This window comes from Corylus avellana, chromosome 3, assembly GCF_965113065.1.
Source record: "Corylus avellana chromosome 3, dhCorAvel1.hap1.2, whole genome shotgun sequence".
Lineage (NCBI taxonomy): Eukaryota > Viridiplantae > Streptophyta > Magnoliopsida > Fagales > Betulaceae > Corylus > Corylus avellana.
The window spans coordinates 36,459,248-36,482,600 of NC_142492.1; the positions used below are offsets into that span (position 1 = coordinate 36,459,248).

General features: G+C 34.8%; 2 protein-coding genes and 1 pseudogene across 2 annotated transcripts; all 3 read left to right on the top strand.

Moving 5' to 3' along the window:
* The first annotated feature begins 1,540 nt into the window (after positions 1-1,540).
* On the top strand, positions 1,541-2,383 carry LOC148587141 (uncharacterized; annotated as a pseudogene).
* Positions 2,384-5,993: 3,610 nt separating this feature from the next.
* LOC132173457 (uncharacterized) lies at positions 5,994-12,460 on the top strand. The gene is made up of 4 exons (XM_088514508.1): positions 5,994-6,155; positions 7,176-7,386; positions 7,558-12,295; positions 12,358-12,460. The coding sequence occupies exons 1-4, from the start codon at positions 5,994-5,996 to the stop codon at positions 12,458-12,460; spliced, it is 5,214 nt and encodes a 1,737-aa protein (XP_088370634.1).
* A 6,946-nt stretch (positions 12,461-19,406) lies between these two features.
* On the top strand, positions 19,407-20,589 carry LOC132176267 (NAC domain-containing protein 83-like). Its single transcript, XM_059588425.2, has 3 exons — positions 19,407-19,612; positions 19,753-20,039; positions 20,165-20,589. Exons 1-3 carry the CDS (start codon positions 19,432-19,434, stop codon positions 20,450-20,452), a joined length of 756 nt encoding a protein of 251 aa, XP_059444408.1. The 5' UTR covers positions 19,407-19,431; the 3' UTR covers positions 20,453-20,589.
* The last annotated feature ends 2,764 nt before the right edge of the window (positions 20,590-23,353 follow it).

Sequence of the window (23,353 nt, forward strand, 5' to 3'; positions counted from 1 at the left end):
CTGGGACTGGCCACCCATCCTTTTTTTTTATTATTTTAGTTTTTATTTATCTTTTCAGTATATATATATATTTATTGAGAGGATACGTGGCACATTTGTGGCGCTAAGATTTCTTTACATTTGTGGCGCTAGGATTTCTTTAAAGAAATCCCAGCCATAAACTGGATACCCTTAAGTCCAAAGAGGATCCGGATCCGAGACATAAGGGAAATTATTAATTTGCTTTCAGGGACTAATAATCATATAATAAGAGGTTAATAGAAAAGTTCAAATTATGAGAACTATAATTGAAGCCTGATTTTTAGTCATAATGCAACATGAATTAAAAATGAATTTTTGACATAGTTAGAAGTCAAATTAAACTTTACATGAGGGTCCGCACTCCTCACTACATAGGTAGGGGCGGCCAGCAGATCAGGATCCTATAATTTTTGTTTCAAAATGTATATTCTTAAATTATGAAATATAGGTTATTTCTAGGCATCGAATGGCTTGAAAAATGCTAAAAAAGCTGTTAATCATCTAAGGCGAAGCCGTTAGCGGTTTTAGGGATAGGAAAAAACAGTTACTAACCGCACACCCTTATACATATAATAATATAAATATCTAAGGGTGGGCGACACATGGGTCGAATCAGAAAGCTCATGAAAGCCCAAGATATTTGTATAAGCTTCTTCAGCGTGTATATATATATACATATTTGTTTCATTGTATTTGTGTATGTGCTTAATTTGGTTTTCTGTAACGTATGGATATGGAGACGGTAGCGAGAGAACACATATATAGAAGCGATACATAAGCAAAAGTTTTCGATTAGAGGGGAAGAGAACCCATTGACGGAGGATCTTCACCAGGCCGTCAAGAACCTCTGTGCTGAACTTTATGCTAAAGATGTCCATTTCCTTAGGGAAGTCATTCTGGTTCCTGCCTAACTCATTCTCTCACATCACTCTATACGTTTGTATGTTTGTTTGTTACGGGTTCTTGAATCTTGATGATGTAATGTGTATGCTTGGACTTTGGAGGTTTCTCACTCATTATTGAGACAAGAGTTACAATAACTCAAGAAACAAATAACTCAAGAATTAAGAGTTAAAAGAACTCAAGAGACAAAAGTTACAAATGATAAATTAATTTTGTTGTTGTTAATATAAAAGTAGAAAAGACTAGAAACGTTCATACTCTTTCTCTATAAACAAGAGTATTGTATACAATCAAAAATATTGAGGAAAAATGTAACCATAAAAAGGCTTTGATGTGTGGATGTAGGTCATAGGCCGAACTACCTTAATTCTCTGAGTCTCTCTTCCTTGTTCTCATTTCTCTTCACTAAATTATAATTTCTAATATGGTATCAGAGTTATAGGCTAACGCCAATTTTTGATCCTGTGAATTTTTTTTTTTTTTCTCCATACACTCTTTAGTCTCTTTCACAATCTCTCTCATCTCTCTCTTTCATATATCAAAAAAAAAAAAAAAAAAAGCAACCCATCTCTCTCTCTTTCATGTAAAAAAAAAAAAAAAAAAAAAACACCTCATATTTCTTCCAACAGAGATGTTCACTAACTTTCCCTTCAATCCAGACAGATTTTCTTCTTGCATCATCAAGGGAAACAATCGTCTTTGACAACAAATGGAACAAAGGTATTCTCGATTGTGTGCCCTTTGCTTTTCTCAATGCTTTGGTCTCGCTAATCAGAACATCAGAAAATGCTCAAGTATCTAGTTTGGCGCCCATGTTCAAGTTCATTCCTGTCAACAGCTCTTCTTATAAAGAGTTGAATATCGTGAGGGGGTCAATCAAGGCAAAGCTTGTCGAAGAAAATATTGTTCCAAGCGAGTCCTACACAAAGCAGAAATTTTTCCATAAACCATATGAAATTTGTAGGCTTATGCTTGCTTTCTGGAACATATTGGATAAGGCAAAGAATGAAGGGGTGAGCTTGCTTGATCTCTCATCCCATGGAAACTATATTTTGAGTTATGGATTCGATAGAAAGGAGTATGATCATGTATTGAGTTTCTTAGGGGTGGGGCCTGTCAACAACAACTGGTATGTCAAGTGTATCAGGAGTACTAATCTCGTTGCAGGAGTGTCAGAGGATCTGTATATGGATATTTTACTATTTCTTGTTGATAATTGGAACTCCAAATTTCACAACACCAACATAAGGAGCATACCACTGTTAAAATATGTGGGTCATGTTGGGGACATTGCTTTGTGTAGCATAAATGAATGCACACCTGAGAATTGGATTCAAGTAGTGTTATCACAGCAGAATCATCTAGCATCATGCCTGATTGATTGGAACAAGGTATTCAGATGCATGGGCAGTCAATTTTTTATGCCAAAAAGTACCTAAGAAGCTATCTTCTCCTCTAAGAGGGTGTGGGAATGGCTTCAAGCTCATGTGAAGATTAGTGTTGTTAATGTATATGGCTATGCAGTTCACCTATATAATTATATAAAGAAAGACTGGAAGTTTGTTGTTGCATTTGTTCGCTTCTTATATCACTCTCTCTCGAAGAATCATCTTTCAAAACGGGATGCGGTTATTTTGTGTCAATCTATGCCGATCGCAGTAAACAGAGATGTTCACTAACTTTCCCTTCATAATCCAGGCAGATTTTCTTCTTGCATTATCAAGGGAAACAATCATCTTTGACAACAAATGGAACAAAGGTATTCTCGATTGTGTGCCCTTTACTTTTATCAATGCTTTGGTCTCGCTAATCAGAACGTCAGAAAATGCTCCAGTATCTAGTTTGGCACGTGCCTGAAACAGTAAGTAAATACCTTAGATCTTCGTCCTAATTAATTTTTGAGTATATATTTCGAACTCTCCACTACTATGTATCGAGTTGAGCCTATGAAGGGCTTAATCATTGTACAAAAGCTACATAGAAGAGTTGGTCTTAAAACGGGAACAAGATCCTCTCCAGTCCATTTTGGACTAGAGAATATCTAGTTGATGGTCAATGTCTCTTTAAAGAAATCCTGAAGCCATAAATAGGACATCTATCTAATTAATAAAAAAAAAAAATTATAAAAAATTAAGGGGTGGCTAGCCACTAATTGGGGGTGGCTGAACACACCAGTTGAGGCTGGGGGTGGCTTCTGCCACCCTAGACCGCCTGTTTGGGGAGGCCGAAGCCACCCCATGGCCCTTGGGGGTGGTCCGGCTACCCCCAAGGGCTAGATCTAAAAAAGAAAGAAAAAAAAAATTATTTTAGCCCTTAGGGGTGGCCGGACCACCCCCAAGGGCCCTAGGGTGGCTTGGGCCACCCCAAGGGCCATATCTTAAAAAAAAAAAAAAAAAATCGTTTGGCCCTTGGGGGTAGTTGGAGTGGTCCAAACGATATATATATATATATATATATATATATATATATATATATATATATATATAGGGGGTGGACCACCCCCAAGTGCCATGGGGTGGTCCGGCCACCCCCTATGACCAAGATAGGGTGGCCAGCTATCCCTTATTTTTTTTATTAATTTTTTTAATCTAAAATATTAAAAAAAAAAAAAAATTAGTGGGACATGTGTCCTATTTGTGGCTGTAGGATTTCTAAAATGAAATTCCAGCCATGAATTGGATATCCTCCGTCCATAATAACCTTACTGTTATGACATTGGAAACCAAGCATGCCTAATAACCATGAAGTACAATAATCTCCCATTGTAACATATTATGCAGTAAAATAGATAATATTAGATTTTCTCTTTCCTTTATGTCAGGTTTCTGAGAATTCAAACACCAAGAAACCAAAAAAGAAAAAAAAAAGAAAAAGAAAAACAGAGACTGAGGAAACTTACCGCGATAAAGTACGCTAGTTCATTGGATTGGAATTGTGACGGATCCATTGAGTGAGTGAGAGAGAGAGCGATTGACTTTTCGGTAGCTAATTGGTTATGAGGTTTGAGATCATAAACCTGCAATGTAAATATCCTTTCGTCAAACTGCTCTTCTTTTGTCAAGAAATCTGCTCCAATGGTTGCTTTGCACTGATTTCTGAATTTACGATTCACATATCTAAATGACAAGTATAAGGGCAATCACATTACAAAACTGCAATAACATATGCGAGTGTGCACATGATTACACAACTGTTATATGAGCTTATGCAAGCAAAACATATGAGGAGCCGAGGATACTGATTCATCAGAGAAGCCTAGTTCATACGGAAGTAGGCATTTTATGAAACGAGCATTATATTAGCAAAATCACTCTGATAGATTTGTTAAGGGCCATTTTGTTAGAATATAAAAAGGTGAGTTTTCATTTGTAAAATCATTGACAACCTTTTCGGGTCCACTTTAGTCGTGTTAGTCTTGTTAGTTGTGTTCTTTAGTTTCTTGTAATTGGAGCCTGGCCCATTCTCCAACTTGGCTAATCCATTTCCGTAATCAATTACAATTACACACATTCAATCATTTCCCATTCATTCACAAATTCAGGTAAGTACAAGTAAAGTTAGGTGTTATCTTTTTATCATCACAAATTTTTTTTAAAGTTGATGTGATTTTCAAAATTACATTGGATCAAAATTCATGTATGATTCATCTAAAATTTAATGGTAATTTTAAAAATCATATCAGTTTTAAGAAAATTTTAAGAGGATAAAAAAAGGTACCTATCATTACTCATATAACTCAAAAAAGTATCACAACATGGTCCCCAAATTGGTGGCCCGGCCCAGCAATTCCAGCTAAATTGTTATTTTGATTAATTTGAATGAGTTTATTTTTACATGTCCATTTGATTTTTAAGTTGGTGGCTTATTGTTACTAATTAATTGTAGGGGTGTACAAAGGGGGCTGTTATAGCCACCCCGCAATTGCTAACTGTTTATAACTGCTAACCGCATAATCGCTTTGGTAGACTGTTATAAAAAATTACTAACCGTCTACAGCGGGGCGGTTAGAGGTTTTAGAGACAAAAAAAAGTGGTTAATAACAGCTAACTGCCCTATATATAATAATATAAATATATATTTTAGATTAAAAATATAACATTAAAACGGTGTCGTTTTAAATACTAGTTAGAAATATAGTTTCATCATATTTATTTCTTTTTGAAACACTTTGACCCAAAATTATTTAAAGTAAGTCCAAAAAATAAGCACAATGAAAGCCCAAAACACATCAAAAAGCCCAAAACTCCATATATATATATATATATATAAAGAGGCTGTTATAAAACCTCTGTTATTGATTTGAATAACTGCTAACTACTTAAGCAGAACGGTTGCGATTGTTAAAATCTAATAATCACCTTAGGTAGTAGCGGTTAGCTGTTTTAGCTAATAAATAATTGTACAACCCTACTTAATTGGACAGTAGATCCAATAACCATCTTAGGTAGTAGCGGTTAGCAGTTTTAGTCAATAAACGATTGTACAACCCTACTTAATTGGACAGTAAATTGATGAAAAAAAAAATCAAATAATTACCTTAGCTGCTGTTGGTGGTTTTATCCAATAACCATTAACTATAAGTACTTGTACACCCTAGCTAGCTACTTAATTGGAGAGTAAACTAACGAAAAAAAAATAAGTTAAAAGTACTAATTGTCAAAATAAAAAATATGATGGGCTAAATTGAAATTTAATGACAATTTAAGAATTGAATTTGATTTTTCCCAAAAATTTCATTAAAACCATGCCCAACAAATCAACTTAATCAAGCCAAGTGGCCTTTCGGTCTTCCACCATAATTCCATTCTCCAGAAAGCTCATGCAAAGGCGTGGCAGCAGCCAAGACACTAAACGCTCTTCCGGCCACTAGAATTCCACTTTCCTTTGGAAACTGAAAAGGCGACGCATGGGTCGAATCAGAAACCTCATGCAAAGCCCAAGATATCTGTATAAGCTTCCTCAGCGTGTATATATATACATATCTGTTTCAGTACTACTGCATATATCTCAGTACGCTGCTTTCACTCTCAAGCTAATTAGCCAAGATCTGGTTTTCTGTAACGACGGATATGGAGACAGCAGCGAGAGAACACATAGAAGCGATACGTATGAAAAAATTTTCAATTGGCGGAGAAGAAAACCCATTGACGGAGGATCTTCACCAGGCCGTCAAGAACCTCTCTGCTGAACTATATGCCAAGGATGTCCATTTCCTCATGGAACTCATTCAGGTTCCTTCCTAATTCATTCTCTCACATATATGTTTGTGCGTATGCTTGTTTGTTACGCGTTCTTGATGATATGGTGGAGTTCTAGACAGTGACCTTTGTTTGATGCTGTGGAAATGGAGGACTCCATGGGATTACGATATCTTGTTGCTTTTGTTTTCTTGTTTTTCATATTTTTCTTGTTTTTAGATTTTGGGAAATGTTATATTAGCTTTCATTCATTTTCATCTGTCCAAAGAATCAGGAATCATCAGTATATTCTTCTTCTTTTATAATCTCTCAAATTACTTCAATTAAATTTATTTTTTTGAATAGTTTTTTCATATCGATATTTCTTTTTTCTTTTCTTTATTTTTATGTTTTTAAAATTATTTGTCCAATCGGGTCATCAAGGATATAACTCAACTAACTAATGATAAAATATTAATAATAATTAAGTAATTAATGGTTAACATGCATTTATAAAACTAAAATCATAATTATATTTATTTTATATTATAATTTATAAATTAACTAATTAAGCAACTCAGGAATAACTTGGATTTTGTTCAACAAAAAAAAAAAAGAATTAAATTTGATCATATTATTTAGTTTTTTTTTTTTAATTAATTAATTTATTATCATATCTTACATAAACAACATTTATGACTAATAATTTTTTATATGACTTGTGAATCCACACAAATCTAACATAAAATTAATAGTTAAACTGAAAGGTCAGAATTGCATTAGTTGAGTTAAAATTTAGGTAAATAATTTTAGAGAATGTTTTATACAAGAGATCATATGCAAGTTCCTCATTAAATCTGCAAAAAAACAGAAAAATAGATGCGTAGCCAATTGAGGCTGCTTCCTGCGACAGAATTAGTATTCAACCATATTTACTTTATGGTTGAAAATTGCAATGGCTGCTTCTTGTATAAGACAATAATTAATATTCAATTTTAGTATGTAAAAAGATTTTTTTTTTTTAATTAGCTGCGCATTTCAAGACATGAATTTTGTGGGTTTTTTTTTTTCCAGAATGCGGAAGACAATAATTACTTGGAGGGTGTGGATCCATCGCTTGAGTTCATCATAACTTCTCAGGACATCACGGCCACGGGAGCTCCAGCAACATTGCTGATTTTCAACAATGAAATAGGTTTCTCTTCCAAAAATATAGAATCCATTTGCAGTGTTGGTCGCTCCACCAAGAAAGGCAACAGGAAACGTGGTTATATTGGAGAGAAAGGTAGGGGACGATTATACTCGATTAGTTTTTTTGGGTTGATTTGGATGGAAGTAATTGGTCAGAGCAAATATTTGCAGCGGTCAATTTTATTTATTTTTTATTTATTTATTTTTGATGAATAAGAATGTTTTTTGTTGCTTTAGCTAACTTATTTCTGGTTAACATATGCAGGAATTGGATTTAAGAGTGTTTTTCTGGTTACTTCTAAGCCGTACATTTTCAGCAATGGATATCAGATTCGGTTCAACGAAGAGCCTTGCCTACATTGCAATCTCGGGTACATTGTGCCTGAATGGGTGGAGGAGAACCCAACTATTTCCGACATAAAGCAAATATATGGTTCTGGAAATTCTCTTCCAACGACAACAATTGTCTTACCTCTGAAGCCGGATAAGATCCAAGCCGTGAAGGAGGAGCTCTCTAGCATTCATCCTGAAGTACTCTTGTTCCTTTCGAAGATAAAGCGGTTTTTGGTTAAGGAACATAATAAGGATGCTAAACTCAATACCCTCAGTGCAATAGCTATTACGAGTGAGACTGACTTTGTTACGAAGAAGAGCATTGATGCTGAGTCCTACACACTCCATCTCTCAACCAATGAAAAGAAGAATGAAGGTTCCGACAAAGAATGCAGCTATTACATGTGGAAGCAGAAGTTTCCTGTCAGGCAAGAAAACAAAGTGAAAAGGAGAATGGAAGTAGAAGAGTTGGTGATCACGTTGGCTTTTCCCTTTCAAGAGCGTCTCAGCAGAGGGATGAGCTCACCTGGGGTCTATGCATTTCTTCCAACAGAGATGTTCACTAACTTTCCCTTCATAATCCAGGCAGATTTTCTTCTTGCATCATCAAGGGAAACAATCCTCTTTGACAACAAATGGAACAAAGGTATTCTTGATTGTGTGCCCTCTGCTTTTATCAATGCTTTGATCTCGCTAATCAGAACATCAGAAAATGCTCCAGTATCTAGTTTGGCGCCCATGTTCAGGTTCATTCCTGTCAACAGCTCTTCTTATAAAGAGTTGAATATCTTGAGGGAGTCAATCAAAGCAAAGCTTGTTGAAGAAAATATTGTTCCAAGCGAGTCCTACACAAAGCAGAAATTTTTCCATAAACCACGCGAAGTTTGTAGGCTTATTCCTGCTTTCTGGAACATATTGGAGAAGGCAAAGAATGAAGGGGTGAGCTTGCTTGATCTCTCATCCCACGGAAACTATATTTTGAGTTCTGGATTCGATAGAAAGGAGTATGATCATGTATTGAGTTTCTTGGGGGTGGGGCCTGTCAACAACAATTGGTATGTCAAGTGTATCGGGAGTTCTAATCTCGTTGCAGGAGTGTCAGAGGAGCTGTATATGGATATTTTACTATTTCTTGCTGATAATTGGAACTCCAAATTTCACAACACCAAAATAAGGAGCATACCACTAATAAAATATGTGGGTCATGTTGGGGACGTTGCTTTGTGTAGCATAAATGAATGCACATCTGGGAATTGGATTCAGGTGGTGTTATCACAACAGAATCATCTAGCATCATGGCTGATTGATTGGAACAAGGAATTTAGATGCGTGGGCAGTCAATTTTTTATGCCAAAAAGTACCCAAGAAGCTATCTTCTCCTCTAAGAGGGTGTGGGAATGGCTTCAAGCTCACGTGAAGATTAGTGTTGTTAATGTATATGGCTATGCAGTTCACCTATACAATTATATCAAAAAAGACTGGAAGCTTGCTGTTGCATTTGTTCACTTCTTATATCACTCTCTCTCGAATAATCATCTTTCAAAACGGGACGTGGTTATTTTGTGTCAATCTATGCCGATCGCAGATAACTATGGCAATCTAACCACCGAACAGAAAGGGGTCCTTGTCCCAGCTAATGGAAGCAAATGGGTGGGATTGGTTGGTTCAAATCCATGGAGAGGTGAAGGCTATGTCGAGTTAGGAGAAGACTACTTGAATCCAGGTCGTTTTGCAGATGAATTTATTTCTGGTGAACAGCTTTTAAATTTCCTAATAACTTATGTTGCAGCTTCTGATATCCCCTATATCACTCCTCCGAATGTTGCAATTTTTGCTGTTTCCGCACCACTTACCAATGAAAATGCATTCTTGTTGTTGGATTGGATTCGAAATCTGAAACAGAGACAAATTTGCATTCCAGAGAAGTTCTTGAAATGCATAAAGGAAGGTAGTTGGCTGAAAGTTACTGCCAATGGCTGTTCTGGTTACAGGCCACCATATCAGTCATTCATGTTTTCCTCTTCGTTGGGAAACATTTTGCAGAACGAATCAGTTCTCGTTGACATTCCATTGATTGATCAAAGTTTTTATGGAGAAAGAATAAATGACTATAAGGAAGAGCTGAAGACAATTGGAGTCATGTTTCAGTACGGCGAAGCATGTGAATTTATTGGGAAGCATCTTATGTCTCTTACAGCTTCCTCTACTTTAACTAGAGTCCTTGTGCTTTCTGTCCTTAATTTCATTAGATTCTTGAGGGAAAATTCTCTTCCCTTGGACAAATTCGTCAACAGTATAAAAGAAAGAAAATGGCTAAGGACATCACGGGGTGACAGATCTCCAGTTGGATCTGTTTTGTTTGATGTTGAATGGAAAATTGCATCTCAAATAAGTGACATCCCCTTTATTGATATACATTACTATGGGGAAGAAATCCTTTCTTTTAAAGAGGAGATGAAGTCGCTTGGTGTGCGAATTGGATTCTGTAAAAGTTACAACCTCGTTGTAGACAATTTGAGGCCCTCTTCACGGTTGACTTTGCTGACAGCTGAGGCTGTTCATTTGATCCTTGAATGTATACGTCATTCTAGATCGTCCAACAAACTCATTGAGGCATTGAAAGGTGTGAAATGCTTCAAGTCGAACATGGGTTACAATTCTCCTGGAGAATGTTTCTTGTTTGACTCGCAATGGGGTTGCATCCTACAGATTTTCAGAGGTTTCCCATTGATTGATGATGGTTTTTATGGAAGCAGCATCTCGTCTTACAGAATCGAGTTGAAGAAAACAGGGGTGAAGGTGGATTTTCAGGATGCGGTCATGGTATTTGCTCAAACTTTCAGGCAGCACGCGTCTTCCATGTCAAAAGAAACTGTTGTGTCTTTCCTTTCATGTTATAGACAGCTAAAGGACACTCCATTTAAGTTTCCTTCCGATCTCTGGAAATTTATCCGTAAGGAGAAGTGGTTGAGAACTCGGCTTGGTGTTTATAGACCTCCAAGTAGTTGCATTCTGTTTGGGCCAGATTGGCAATCAATTTCTCCAATTACTGTTCTCCCTTTCATAGATGATAGTGACAACTATTATGGCAAGGACATTCATGAATTCATGGACGAGTTGAAGACGATGGGGGTTGTTGTTGTTGATATCAAAGATGGTGTGAGGATGGTAGCTGCTAGTCTTTATTTTCCTCAAGATCACTCCTGCATAACTCCAGATAATGTTCTTAAGCTGCTGGAATGCATCCGCATTTTACTGCAAGATAGGAATTATTCATTTCCGGGCAAATTCTGGGAAGAAATATCTCAGAAATGGCTGAAGACCCATGTTGGTTATAGGCCTCCAAAAGAGTGCTTATTGTTCACTTCCCGTTGGAGCTCTTATTTGAAGCATACTGATGGACCTTTTCTTGATGAGGGCTTTTATGGTTCTAGTATTACATCTTACAGAGAAGAACTCAGAGCAATTGGGGTTACCGTTGACGTGGAAAATGGATGCCGATTGATTTCCAGCCACCTTGATTTCCATCTTGATCAATTTTCTATTATTGTTCGAATTTACAACTACTTGAGCGAGTTTAATTGGAAGCCAGACAGTGAAGCTACCAAGAGGATTTGGATCCCAAATGAAAGTCAGATGGGTAAGTGGGTCGGCCCTGGGGAATGTGTTTTGCATGACAAGGATGGTCTCTTCAGTTTGCAGTTGCAAGTTTTGGAGAAACACTATGATCCAAAGTTATTGAACTTTTTCTCCAATGCTTTCCTTGTTAGGCACAATCCTTCAGTTGATGATTACTGCAAGCTCTGGAAGGTTTGGGAAAGTTCAGGACAACCATTGTCGAATGCTGACTGTTGTAAGTTCTGGGTGTATGTTTCGAAGCACTGGAGTGAAAAAACTAGGAAAACTATGGCTGGTAGCTTGGTGAAATTGCCCGTTGGTTCAGGCTCAGATGGAATTTTGCTGTCCAGCAAGCATGATGTTTTCATTGCTGACGATCTCCAACTGAAGGATCTGTTTGAGCACTTTTATCCTCAACCTATATTTGAATGGTACCCTCGTGAAAGCTTGCCTTCTTTACCTCGGAGAAAGTTGGTTGAAATGTACAGAAAAATCGGGGTTCGCACAATATCTGAATCTGTGCACAAGGAAGAATCAGTGGATGTTGCTGATCTTAAGCAAGTGAACCCAAAGGAGACTCTGCTTAAAAAAGGGATGGTTAGACTCATCCTTGGTTTTCTTGCTGACCCTACAAGGAAAATCGAAATGGAAACGAGGCATGACGCTATCAAAAGGCTTCTGAATATTACTTTCCTTGAGACATTTGAACCCATTACTGTGAACTATAGTTTATCACTTTCTTCTGGGGAAATTGTGAAAGCAAAAGCAACCCGGGTGATGCTTTGGGATAGAGAGTCTTCAAAGTTTGTAGCACAGAAGGTGGACAGGTGTGGTGGATACAAGAATATCATCGAATATGCTACATATTTTTCTGAAGCAATATCTGAGGGTTTGTTGTGGGATAACAACGATCATATTGGTCCACTCTCTGAGCTCATCAAGTTGGGCTTCATGATGGAATTTAATGAAGAAGCAGTCGGATTTTTAATGAACTCCAAGAGTCTGCAGATCTTCTTGGAGGACTTCAACGCCCTTTGCCTCCCTGTAAGCACCACACCTCCTTTGATGTTTCTTATTTTCGTATCAAATTTTATATATTTTTATTTTTCTTAATGTCTTGTGTGCAGTGTGACAAAGTGGCGGAGCTCGAGTGGCTTTCACAGTTTGTAGACGACTCGCCCGAGTCTCTGGAGACTGGAGGATCCAGTTTGTCTTAGAGCAAGAACGGCGCAAGAGAGGTAAATGTGCAGACGTGTTAGCACTATGATCATGTTATTAAGTTAATCAAATTCTCCAATTTTAATTTCGTTTTGGTTCTGTAACTGCAGAGTCATTTTGCTTTATGTTTTTTTTTTTTTTAGTTTCTATTTATATAATGAGGGTGTTAAGATCTTCTTCGTGATTAATTTTTGAGTATATATTTCGAGTTGAGCCTGTGAAGGGCTAAATCATTGTCCAAAAGCCTACCCAGAGAAGAGTTGGTCTTAAAACGTTACTGTCGTTTAATATTTTCAAACATCCTACAAAGTTAAATCATTGTCCAAAAGCCTACCCAGAGAAGAGTTGGTCTTAAAACGTTACTGTCGTTTAATATTTTCTAACATCCTACAAAGTAAAATAGATAATAATAGATTTTTTTTTTCTTCTTTCCTTTACCCCAGGTTTCTGCGAAACCAAACACAATGAAACCAGCAAAAAACAGAGATTGAGTTAATTGGGATTGGAATTGTGAAGGATCCTTAGAGAGATTGAGAAATTAATGGGGCCCGTTTACGCAAGGCATTCAAGACGAGGAAGATGGGACAAAGGGCCGAGAGTATATGGGGCCTGTTTATTAATAAGATTTTCAATTTAGACGGGCCTAGGCCCAGCCCCAATGGATTCCCTCACATTGCCTATTGTCAGTATTATGTCCTTTAATGACAATTAGAACTTTCTATGATACGTAAAGGTGCTTATTGAATTTTTTGGTTTTGCTTATTAACGAGTAAAGATATAGATGACTAGGATTCTCTGCATACTAAAGATAAGTAGGCTATAATTATTTGTGGTAGTTGCTTGAATTACAACTCATTTTATTATATTTTCTTACACACCGATGTGATTGTATTCTTCTACGTGACACATACTACGTCAACCATCTAGCTTTAACTCGCTCTTCATGTCACCGGCACTATTTCTAAGGGCTTTTGAAGATGGTTCGGTTGCGCCCTTATTAGCCGATTATAAGTTGGCTGAACCAATCCTGGTAGTTCATGGGAGGTGGTTGTAACCTTCTTGACAAAGAGGTGGTCAAAAAAACCCTTGATGGCTTAGGGAGTGGTGTGACAACCCCTGAAGGTGATTGACCATTCTAACCACTGCTTTAAGGTGGCTACTAACCACCCCTTTAAAAGATAAAATACAGGGGGTGTTACACATGCTTATGTGGCACATTAGTTCAACGGCTAATGTGGTAAGTGTCATATATATTCTCACGCTAGTTTGTTAGGAAATATAGTAAAATATATGCCGTTAACAATACTCATTAACATTTTGTTACTGTAAGACTTTGAGCGGTGAACAACAAGATGTTAATTGCCATTTAAATCCATCATTCACTATCACATTAATTGTTATTTAGGACTCTCCAATGAGTAGTTCAATTGGTTGGGGATTACGCCACATTAAGCGAAGGTCACTAGTTCAAATCCCTCATCCCCCTCTTGTGTAGACATGTATTAAAAAAAAAAAAAAATGTTGTTTAGGAGAGTTTTGACAAGATACTTGTTCATATAAGTTTGTAAACACAAGTCGCTTAAATGGGAAAACGCTTAAAAAAGAAAATTATATGAGATTATATTGATCAATAATTCATTGAGGCACATTAATCAGTACAATATTCGTGCTAAACAATAAACCAGATGAAATATGTGTTTTTTTAGTCGTAAATCTCATTAAATGATGGGAATACCATCAAATAAACAAAATACAAAAACTAAAAACTAATTTAAACCTAAATGCAAAACTAAATAAAAAATAAAAATTTAAGAATTAAGAATCAAATAAAAATATAAAAACTTAAAAACGAAGAGGGGTGGTTGGCGAACCATCCATAGGTGTTCAGGGGTGGATTAGCCACCCCGAACCACCTTGGGTGGTCCGGCAACCACCCCCGGGATGTGTGTGTGTGTGTTTTTTTATTCTATTGGTCGCCATTTTTTTGAACTTTTTTTTAAAAAAATAATAATAATAATTTTGACTGTATTTATGTAAATTTAGTGTTTAAACTTGGTGTATTTTTATCATTTTACATTTTGTTTTTAATGATTTTGGTTAATCGAGAGGGGTTATTATAACAAAATAATAATTCAATACAGCTAAGTGTGATAGGTGTTAGTTCATGGAGGCAACTTAAAATCCCGTATTAATTCATGAGGGGAAAAATGTATTTAACCCGAAAACATTTGTTTGATTAGATTTTTCTATTTTTATATGATGTGTCATTTTTGGTTTTGGTTAATGCAAAAATAAAAAGTCATATGTATTCCGAGTAGAACCAAGTCTTGTAGTTTTTCCATAAAGATGTTTAAAGCATAAGTTAATCTTGACATTGAAGGATGTTGTAAATAGATGGTCTTGGTTTGGCGAAGAGGATGAGCAAATTTTCTTCTGCATTAAGCATAACTTACCTTTTCTTGATGATAAACTATAGCACCTGGAACATGACCATCCCTAAAGAGCACAAGTTTATTTTATACATAAATTATTGTCAAGAAAGGCTCCATTTTTGTCCACTATCAACCTTTCACTTGGGCCAACGCTAGTCTGTCTTTGAAGAAGAAAAAGGAGGGAAAAAAAAAAAAAAAAGAGTTAAAGGAGGAAAGAAAAATCCCATTTGAAGGATGGTCTAATAAAGGCCAATGAAGATGTGAGAGCCATGTGTGGAACAATGAGACCTTAGTGAGAAAAAAAGATTGCTTGCATCATTGCAGAGAGAGTAGGAAAAATGTGAGACCCATGTACAAAACAATGATGCATTATAAAAAAAGAAAATGAGAAACTTCACTTACGTTTAGGCATTTTGCAATCGTACCCTTAAACTTTAAAAAATATCAAGTTAAAAAGTCATATTTTAAAAGTTTGCAATGTTACACATCGTTAGGGTTTAGAATTAAATCATACGGTAAATAAGTAAAATGTCCCTAATAAAAATACAAAAAATATGCTTAATTAAAAAAAAGGAAAACCATACCAAAAATAAGAGAGAAAAAAAGGTCTATGGCTGTTGGTCAGGTTCTTCCGTTGAATCTGTTCTATGCATTTTGGAGATTTTGACATCATTCATTAAGATTTAACGGATTAGTGACATTGCAAACTCTTAAAACGTGACAACATGATATTGACACATTTTAAACTTTAAGGATATAATTGCAAAAATACCTAAACATCACGGAGTGTAAGTAAAGTTTCTCCTTTTATATATATATATATATTGCGTGTAGCCTCCATCTCTCGGACTAAATGCAATTGGGATTCCCCAATTATAGGGAATCCAATCCCCACTAAAAAAGGCGACGACTTGCAACCATGCAAAAAGTTTGCTACTTTCTTTAAGACCATTAGTCTCTCAATCGCCATACATTGAAGGATAAAAGCAACATCTTCACAACGAAGAAAAGTACCAATCCAAGTAAACTCTTCTAAGAAGGGTTTAAGTCTTTAGGATCAACCAACCAAAAAGAAAAAGAAAAATCATATAAAAAATATTTATAAGAAAGAAACTTGGCCGTGGGATTGAAGCGCGGCTACAAATTAACTTTATGACTCAGCCATCCATTCATAACTCAAGGAAAGTTGTAGTACAAAAGCTAGAGCCTATTTTCAAAAAAGGAAAAAGATTTAGAAGGAATATAAAAATATATAAAGCTAATCAAAGAAATAGGTCATTCTACCATCATTGAAGTAGAAACAATTAATCCACATTGAATATTAATTATAAAGTAAGGGTGACCTAGGAGAGTTGGCAAATGTTGAGTTGTTAGATTTTGAATTAAAGCTGCTGAAATATCTTGATAATAAAATATATAATTCATTCATTTTTTAATAATTTTTTAATCATCTTCATAGTGAATGAATGAATCCACCCTTAAATTTGTGTAGGGTTTACATAAGTGCATAGATCTAATAGTTGATATATTAAATTTGTAAAATGAGATGAAAAAAAAAAATATTGACGTGAATCATTTCTCTATTTTGATAAATAAGATTAGCGGCAAGAATTGATAGAATTGATGCATAATTAGGGCAATAAGTTATGCTACGGGTATTATATTTGCGTATATCACCATAATCCGAAGGTATATCACTAAGCTATATATATATTGCTCAAAATGCATTGTTTTTCCTTCCGAATTGCTATTTTAAGTTTTTATTATCATTTTATGAAATATTTCTTTTCTCGTTTTAGTATTGATTTTATTTTCGAATTTCGTCATATTTTTGGCAGAATCTTTATTTTATTTCGTAATTTAATTTTATGTAATAATTAGATTTTATTTTGTTTTTGGCAAAAAGTCGGTTTACTTCAGCTATACAAGCCTAGCTTGTGGTCTTAGTTACGCACTTTTGAGTATTAGTCAAATTTCCGCATTTTCGAAGTTATTATTGAAGAGGCTAGGATTTTTTTTCTTTCTTATTTCTAATTTTTCTCTCTTCGTTGGGGGCGTCAAAGGGATTTTAAGCTTTCGGGTGTTTTAATCCAAGTCATGCCCTTTAATAAGAGGGGCTTATTGAGTAAAATCTTTAATTGAAATAAGAAATTAATGACAGAGATAATGTTCAGGACATTTGCTTTGATACCGATTACTTATCCCAAAAGGTTAAATTGATAGCAAATGATTTAAATTAATCATTTGAGTAATATTCAAATTCTCTATATACCTCAATTTTTTTCTCACTATTGTTCCCTTGATTAGCCCTTCCTCTAGGGGGAATCGGATCCTCTCTACTCTCCAATCCAAAATAGACTGGAGAGGATCCAGTTCATAACCAGAATCTCTCTTTAAAGAGATCAAACGACCATAACGAAGCCATGTGTCCCACTAAATAGAAAATAATAAAATATTATTTAACGCTAAAAAAAAACAAAATAATATATATATATATATATATATATATATATTTGATTTGGCGATTGGGGGTGGCCGATCCACCCCTAAGGGCCATGGCCCATGGGGGTGCCTTAGGGGTTTTTTAATTTTGTTTTTTTAAACGTTAAATAATATTTTATTATTTTTTATTTAGTGAGACATGTGGCATCGTTGTGATCGTTGGATCTCTTTAAAGAGACCCTAACCATGAATTGGATCCTCTCTAGTCCAAAATGGACGATCAATGATGTGATTTTCCTTTAAGGTTCTTTGTAACAAGTACATGATATCATTCACATAAATCGAAAAAGAATAAAAATAAAAAGAATAAAAAAGCTTTCATTGTGTCATTTGAGTTATATGGGAAATCTTGTTTTTTTGGGCCATGCAAATTATAAATACCATATTTTTTTTCTTTGGATAAAGGATGAGATTCCTAGGAAGGTAACCTTGAGCTTCTTGGAAGAGAATTCTCCATAACTATTTCATTGCCGAAATTAAATTTCACAGCGTTTAACTGAGGCGTTCCATTCTCACCAATTATTCTAATACACGAGACTTGGAATTTTCTTTAATCCAATGACATCAAAAATGAAATTGCTTCGTTGGAGTTCTCTACACAATGTGGTAAGCAACTTTAGACACAAACAAGCCTCGTCAAAAGCCAATGGCTTTCCCAATCTAAATTATAAACATTACAAAACCTAACACATTGGTATTTGCAAGCATGGCAGCTAAACAAGTAGAAAAAGGGTATTTGGCCTTTGCAGCTAAATACTAGTTGATCTGTGCCTACAAAAAAGAAGTAGTAAAAGAGCTTGTCGGAAAAGGCCGAAGGGGATAACTTTGATCCTAAGTCAAAGAATATGGAGGAAAAAATAAAATAACAATATTTGGAGGAGACGAAAAAACCAATTTATCTAGCGTATCTCTTCTATTTATAATGATGGTATCTTAACTGTTTATAGCCGATTGTTGCCCAAATGATCATTCCTATAATGATTTGTCTCATGCACTCCCATTTTTCATTGTGTCCCTTGCTTTATATTTATGAATCAAATTTTAATTAGAGATGAGTCGGTCCCTTATTTTTAAGGGGTAAAATTGTCATTTTACGATCGTGGATTCCGTGTGCTAATGATGGTGAACTTGGGTTAATGGGTTGTATGTTGTTGAGATGGGCTTTTCGGTTATTAGGCCCAACAATGTGTTGTTTTTACCGCGAATGGAGAGGGGCTAAGCATGACATCGGGTGACGTAATCGTTACTTGTTAGTGGTGATATCCAACCACCCCTTTTGAACCATTTGAATTTTGGAGATTTAACCAAACCTTCAATATCTTTTCCAGGGCTCCTAATCAATCAAATACATAATAATTAATGAAATGCTACAGGCAATTAACAAACCCTGTCAATTCATATTATATAATAAAAGGAGTAATGCATCTCTATTTCATCTTATTCTATTATAGCAAAATCTATTAGTTTTTGTTAAAAAAAAAAGAAAAAAAGATTAAAGGTCGATAGACACAGGTACTTCAATCTAGGTTGATAAAAGCAAATAATAATAATAATAATAAAATATTAATTAAATGTTTAAATTTATTATTTTTTATCGACGTAAACTTTTAAGACATTGTATTAAAGTTAAAGGCCACGAGATTAAATACTAACTCTATAATTAACCACCATTTCAATATCAGAAAAGATGTTTTTTTTCTTGACATGTCCATACAAGAAAAGGGGAAAAAAGGATTTAAATTAGTGACTTCTACTTTATGAGGCGTGGTTCACGGCCGATCTTCTGGAAGATGATTATCAAAAAAGATGTAAGATTTCTTTAATTGTCAAACATCAAATTCATCTGTTTGATAGTGTGGCTGTCCCCTTCTTCTTTTCTTCCTACCCGACCAAACCATAAAGAAAAATCTCTTTTCTTCCCCAACTCGGCCATCTCTCCCTCTCACACTGGCTATAAAAACTAAACATGGGTTGCTTGACTTCAACTAATTTTTATTGACAGAGCTGAAGCAATAACGAGAGCTTTAATATCTTCTATGGACAAGTTCAGTTTTGCTCGGCATGGGCTAACCAGATTGCCTCCTGGTTTCCGCTTCCAGCCCACAGATGAAGAGCTTGTCTTCCAGTACTTGAAATGCAAGGTGTTCTCACTCCCATTGCCTGCTTCAATCATTCCTGAGATCAATGTTTGCAAATATGATCCTTGGGATTTGCCAGGTTGGTCATGATTATAGTTTCCATACTCTGTTTTTCTCTGCTTCCAAAGTACATGCATGCAAGCTTGCATGCATGAATTTGACCTTCTAAGTTCTAAGTAAATATTTTCAAAATCAAATTGATATAATATGAGTTTGCAGGTGGGTTGGAGCAAGAAAGGTACTTTTTCAGCCAGAAGGAACTGAGATATCGAAATGGGAACCAAACCAAACGAACAACTAATTCTGGTTATTGGAAGGCAACTGGCTCAGACAAGAAAATTGTATCTTCGAAAAGGAATCCTGTAATGGGAATGAAAAAGACTCTGGTTTTCTATAGAGGGAAGTCCCCCCAAGGAATTAGAACAGAGTGGATCATGCATGAATATCGTCTTGTCAATGCAGAAACTTCAGCTTGCATTTTCCCGCAGATGGATAACTCAATCCAGGTGAGCATAACCCCAATTACTCTTTGTTTGTTGCCCAAGCCAATGAAGAATCGAATCACTCATGCATATATATTTAGTTTCTGAATTACGAAATTTAAAACTTAATTTGGTTTAATTTCTTGCAGCGGCATTCTTTAGCTGAAGTGGAAAATTGGGTTATCTGTCGCATATTTTTGAGGAAAGGAAGTATGAAAGACAATAACGTGATTATTCAGACAAACACAGAAAACAAAGTTAAGGATGTTGGGATGGCACAGCCTAGATTCTTCGATTTTATGATGGGACACAAGACCAATCTGGCTCATGATTCTTCGAGTTCTTCGTCGTCTTCGAGTTCCAGTAGTATCACTGATCATCAGGTCTCTTCAAGTGGAGCAGAACATGAAGAAGGCAGCGCCTGCAGCAGCTGTTGATCATTTACTAGAAAAGTGCAAGCAACTATTAAGTTCATCTTCATGAAGAGAGAAAAAAAAAAAAAAATCCTCAAAAATATTACTTTAAGCGATATATTGACAGATTAGGGGATGTAAGAAATGGTTTTTGGCCATTGAACATGGAAAAATGAAGATAATTTCTTTTACTGTTTATTTAAAACAAGTTCTTAGCATGGATATGACTTTATTGCTTCAAGAATCTAGCTTTTTCATGTCAAAATTATAATATTTCATCAAAAGATGATGATAATAAGAGGGGGTGGGGGAAGAAGGGGTGGGGAAGAAGTAAGGCATATACCAACTTTGTATAAAGAAATTACTTTGTGGAGGGCAGGCATCGGATCCAGAATTGAAACTAGAATATCTGCACATGCATGGGGGTTCACTTCCAGTTCTGAGTTCTCCGCTAGTTTCAAAAAGGAAGATACGTACCTTTCAAAAGAAATATCTTTTGCTTTACTAGTAGAAGTCAAAGCTCATGCAATGGATCAGGAAAATTGCTAGCTAGCCATCTTCAGGAGCAAGCATAACTAGAACTTGTAGAACTTGAGGGGAGGGGGACAAAACTAAAATAATAATAAATAAAAAAATTGAGGGGTAAAAAATAAATGTCATGCAAGGAGGATAGTGATACTCATAAAAACAATAGGAAAGATAGAAACTACATTTTTATCTCACAATTATCTTACAATATTGATGTTATAGTCTTAACCAATGGAGGTCTGGCATACTCTAGCGATTTGAGACGGAGAAGCTCAAACTTAAAAAATGGTTTACGGTTTTAAGAAAAAAAAAAAAAAAAAAACAATTTTACATAAATTAAAGAAGGTTTTCCTAGTCAACCGAAAATGTTTTCGATTTGACTATTATTTTTGGTCGCACCAAAAAAAAAAAAAAAAATTTCTAAAAATCATTTTATCCGGAAATAAATGGAGCCTTAGTACTTATGAGGATTTTATAATCCACATATTTAATGTGAACAATTCATCTTTTTAATGCTGGGCTAACTTTCTAGGGTGTCAAAATCATATACATGTATAAGAAATAATTTTTTTATCTTCTTCAATATCATGGAAGGATTGGAAGCAGAATCAACTGGTGTACGTTTAGGCACGAATTCTGATATAAATCTTAACAATCTCACTTGTTTCTGCCCTATGTCTTCAAAAAATGAAATTTGTTTGGTTTTCAGCTGCACTTGGATATTCCTCCAATTGAGAGCTCCACAGCAAGCAAGGGCTCCTTATATCAAATATAAATAATTTTCCACACAAATGTACGTCGGTGAATATGGCCAATACTTGTTTTTTCTATGTGTATTCACGAGTGTTTTTGCTAGGGCATAGGATTAGGAGCCACTAAAAGTGTACCATTTGTAATCAGCGATTCTCTCTCCCCAAAATCCTATATATGTAGGTGGCAGCATGATTTGGGGGCCATATTTGATTTGTGAAATACAAGGCAATATTCAACAAATCTCCGCCTTGACTTATATTTCACCAAAATTCGAATGGAAGAGCGTTTGATTTGGGACTCTACAAGTTTGCATGAGCTTTTTCTTATTCGACCGCTGGGTCTTGGGCTTCAAGACGTAGCGTTGGCCTTTTCATTTTCCAAAGGAGAGTGGAATTTTTGGTGGATCGAAGACCGAAGACAACTTGAAATTAGGTCCTTTAAGAGTTTTTTTTTTTTTTTTTTTTTGATGGTCAATTTATTGTATAAATTAATTAATGGTATGTCGTGTTTGACCAACAAATTAATGCAATGTAATCATAAACAGAGAAATGCTATGGCTACCGCTACCATTTTTCTTTTTCTTTTTTATTTATTGAGAGAAACTTATTAAATTGATGTGTAGCTTATTTATTAAAAATAAACAAAATAATTAGAGAAAAGTCTACATAACCCCTTCAAATTATCACTCAATTGACAATGTTTTTCCAAAACTTTCAATTGTAATAATGTCCTCCTCCAAACTACCAAAAATTGTCAATGTTTCCCCAATGACAAAATTATCCTTAGTAAAATAAAAACAAAAATACTAAAACCTCTAGAAAAAAACCTAAAACTAACAAAAAAAAAAAAAAAAAAAATAGTTGGATTTTTTTTTTAATCCATTTTATAAGAAAAAAAAATTAAAAAAAAAAATTCGTTTTTTTATATTTTATTTTTGTTTTATAATTTTTTTTAAATAAAAATTTACGTTTTAAAAAATAAAAATGTTCGTTTAATAAAATGAAAATTTTCGTTTTTTAAAACTAAATAAAAAAATAGTTTTTTTAAAAAATAAAAATTTCCGTTTAAAAAAAAATTAAAAATTTTTGTTAAATTTTTTTTAAAAAAAAATATTATTTTTAAATTAAAATTTTTCGTTTTTAAAAAAAAAATCAATTTTTTTTTTTTAAATTTATAGGGGTATTTTTGTCTTATTGAGAAATATATATGGACATTTTTGTCTTATTGCTAGTCTTGGGTTGGGGAGGGGGGACATTGACAATGTTTTGGTAGTTTGGAGGAGACATTGTCAATTGGGTGGTAATTTGAGGGAGTATGTGGACTTTGCCCAAATAATTAATTGACAAAAATGTAATGAATGAATTATATATCAATTTGGTAAACTTCTATTGATAAAAGATTTAGGGTCTGTTTGGGAGTGCGATTTTGAAAATTGCATTTTTGAAATTGCTACTTTTTGAAAGCGCACAGGCGTTTGGTAAAATATGTTAAGAATTTTTATTTTTTATTTTATTATTATTATTATTATTATTATTTTTATCAATTGAGTGTTTGGATAACATTAACATATAGTTATGGTTTCATGACCAAATAGATAAATACTGCCCCAAATATTTTTTTAAGCAAAATTGCGATTTTGGTTTA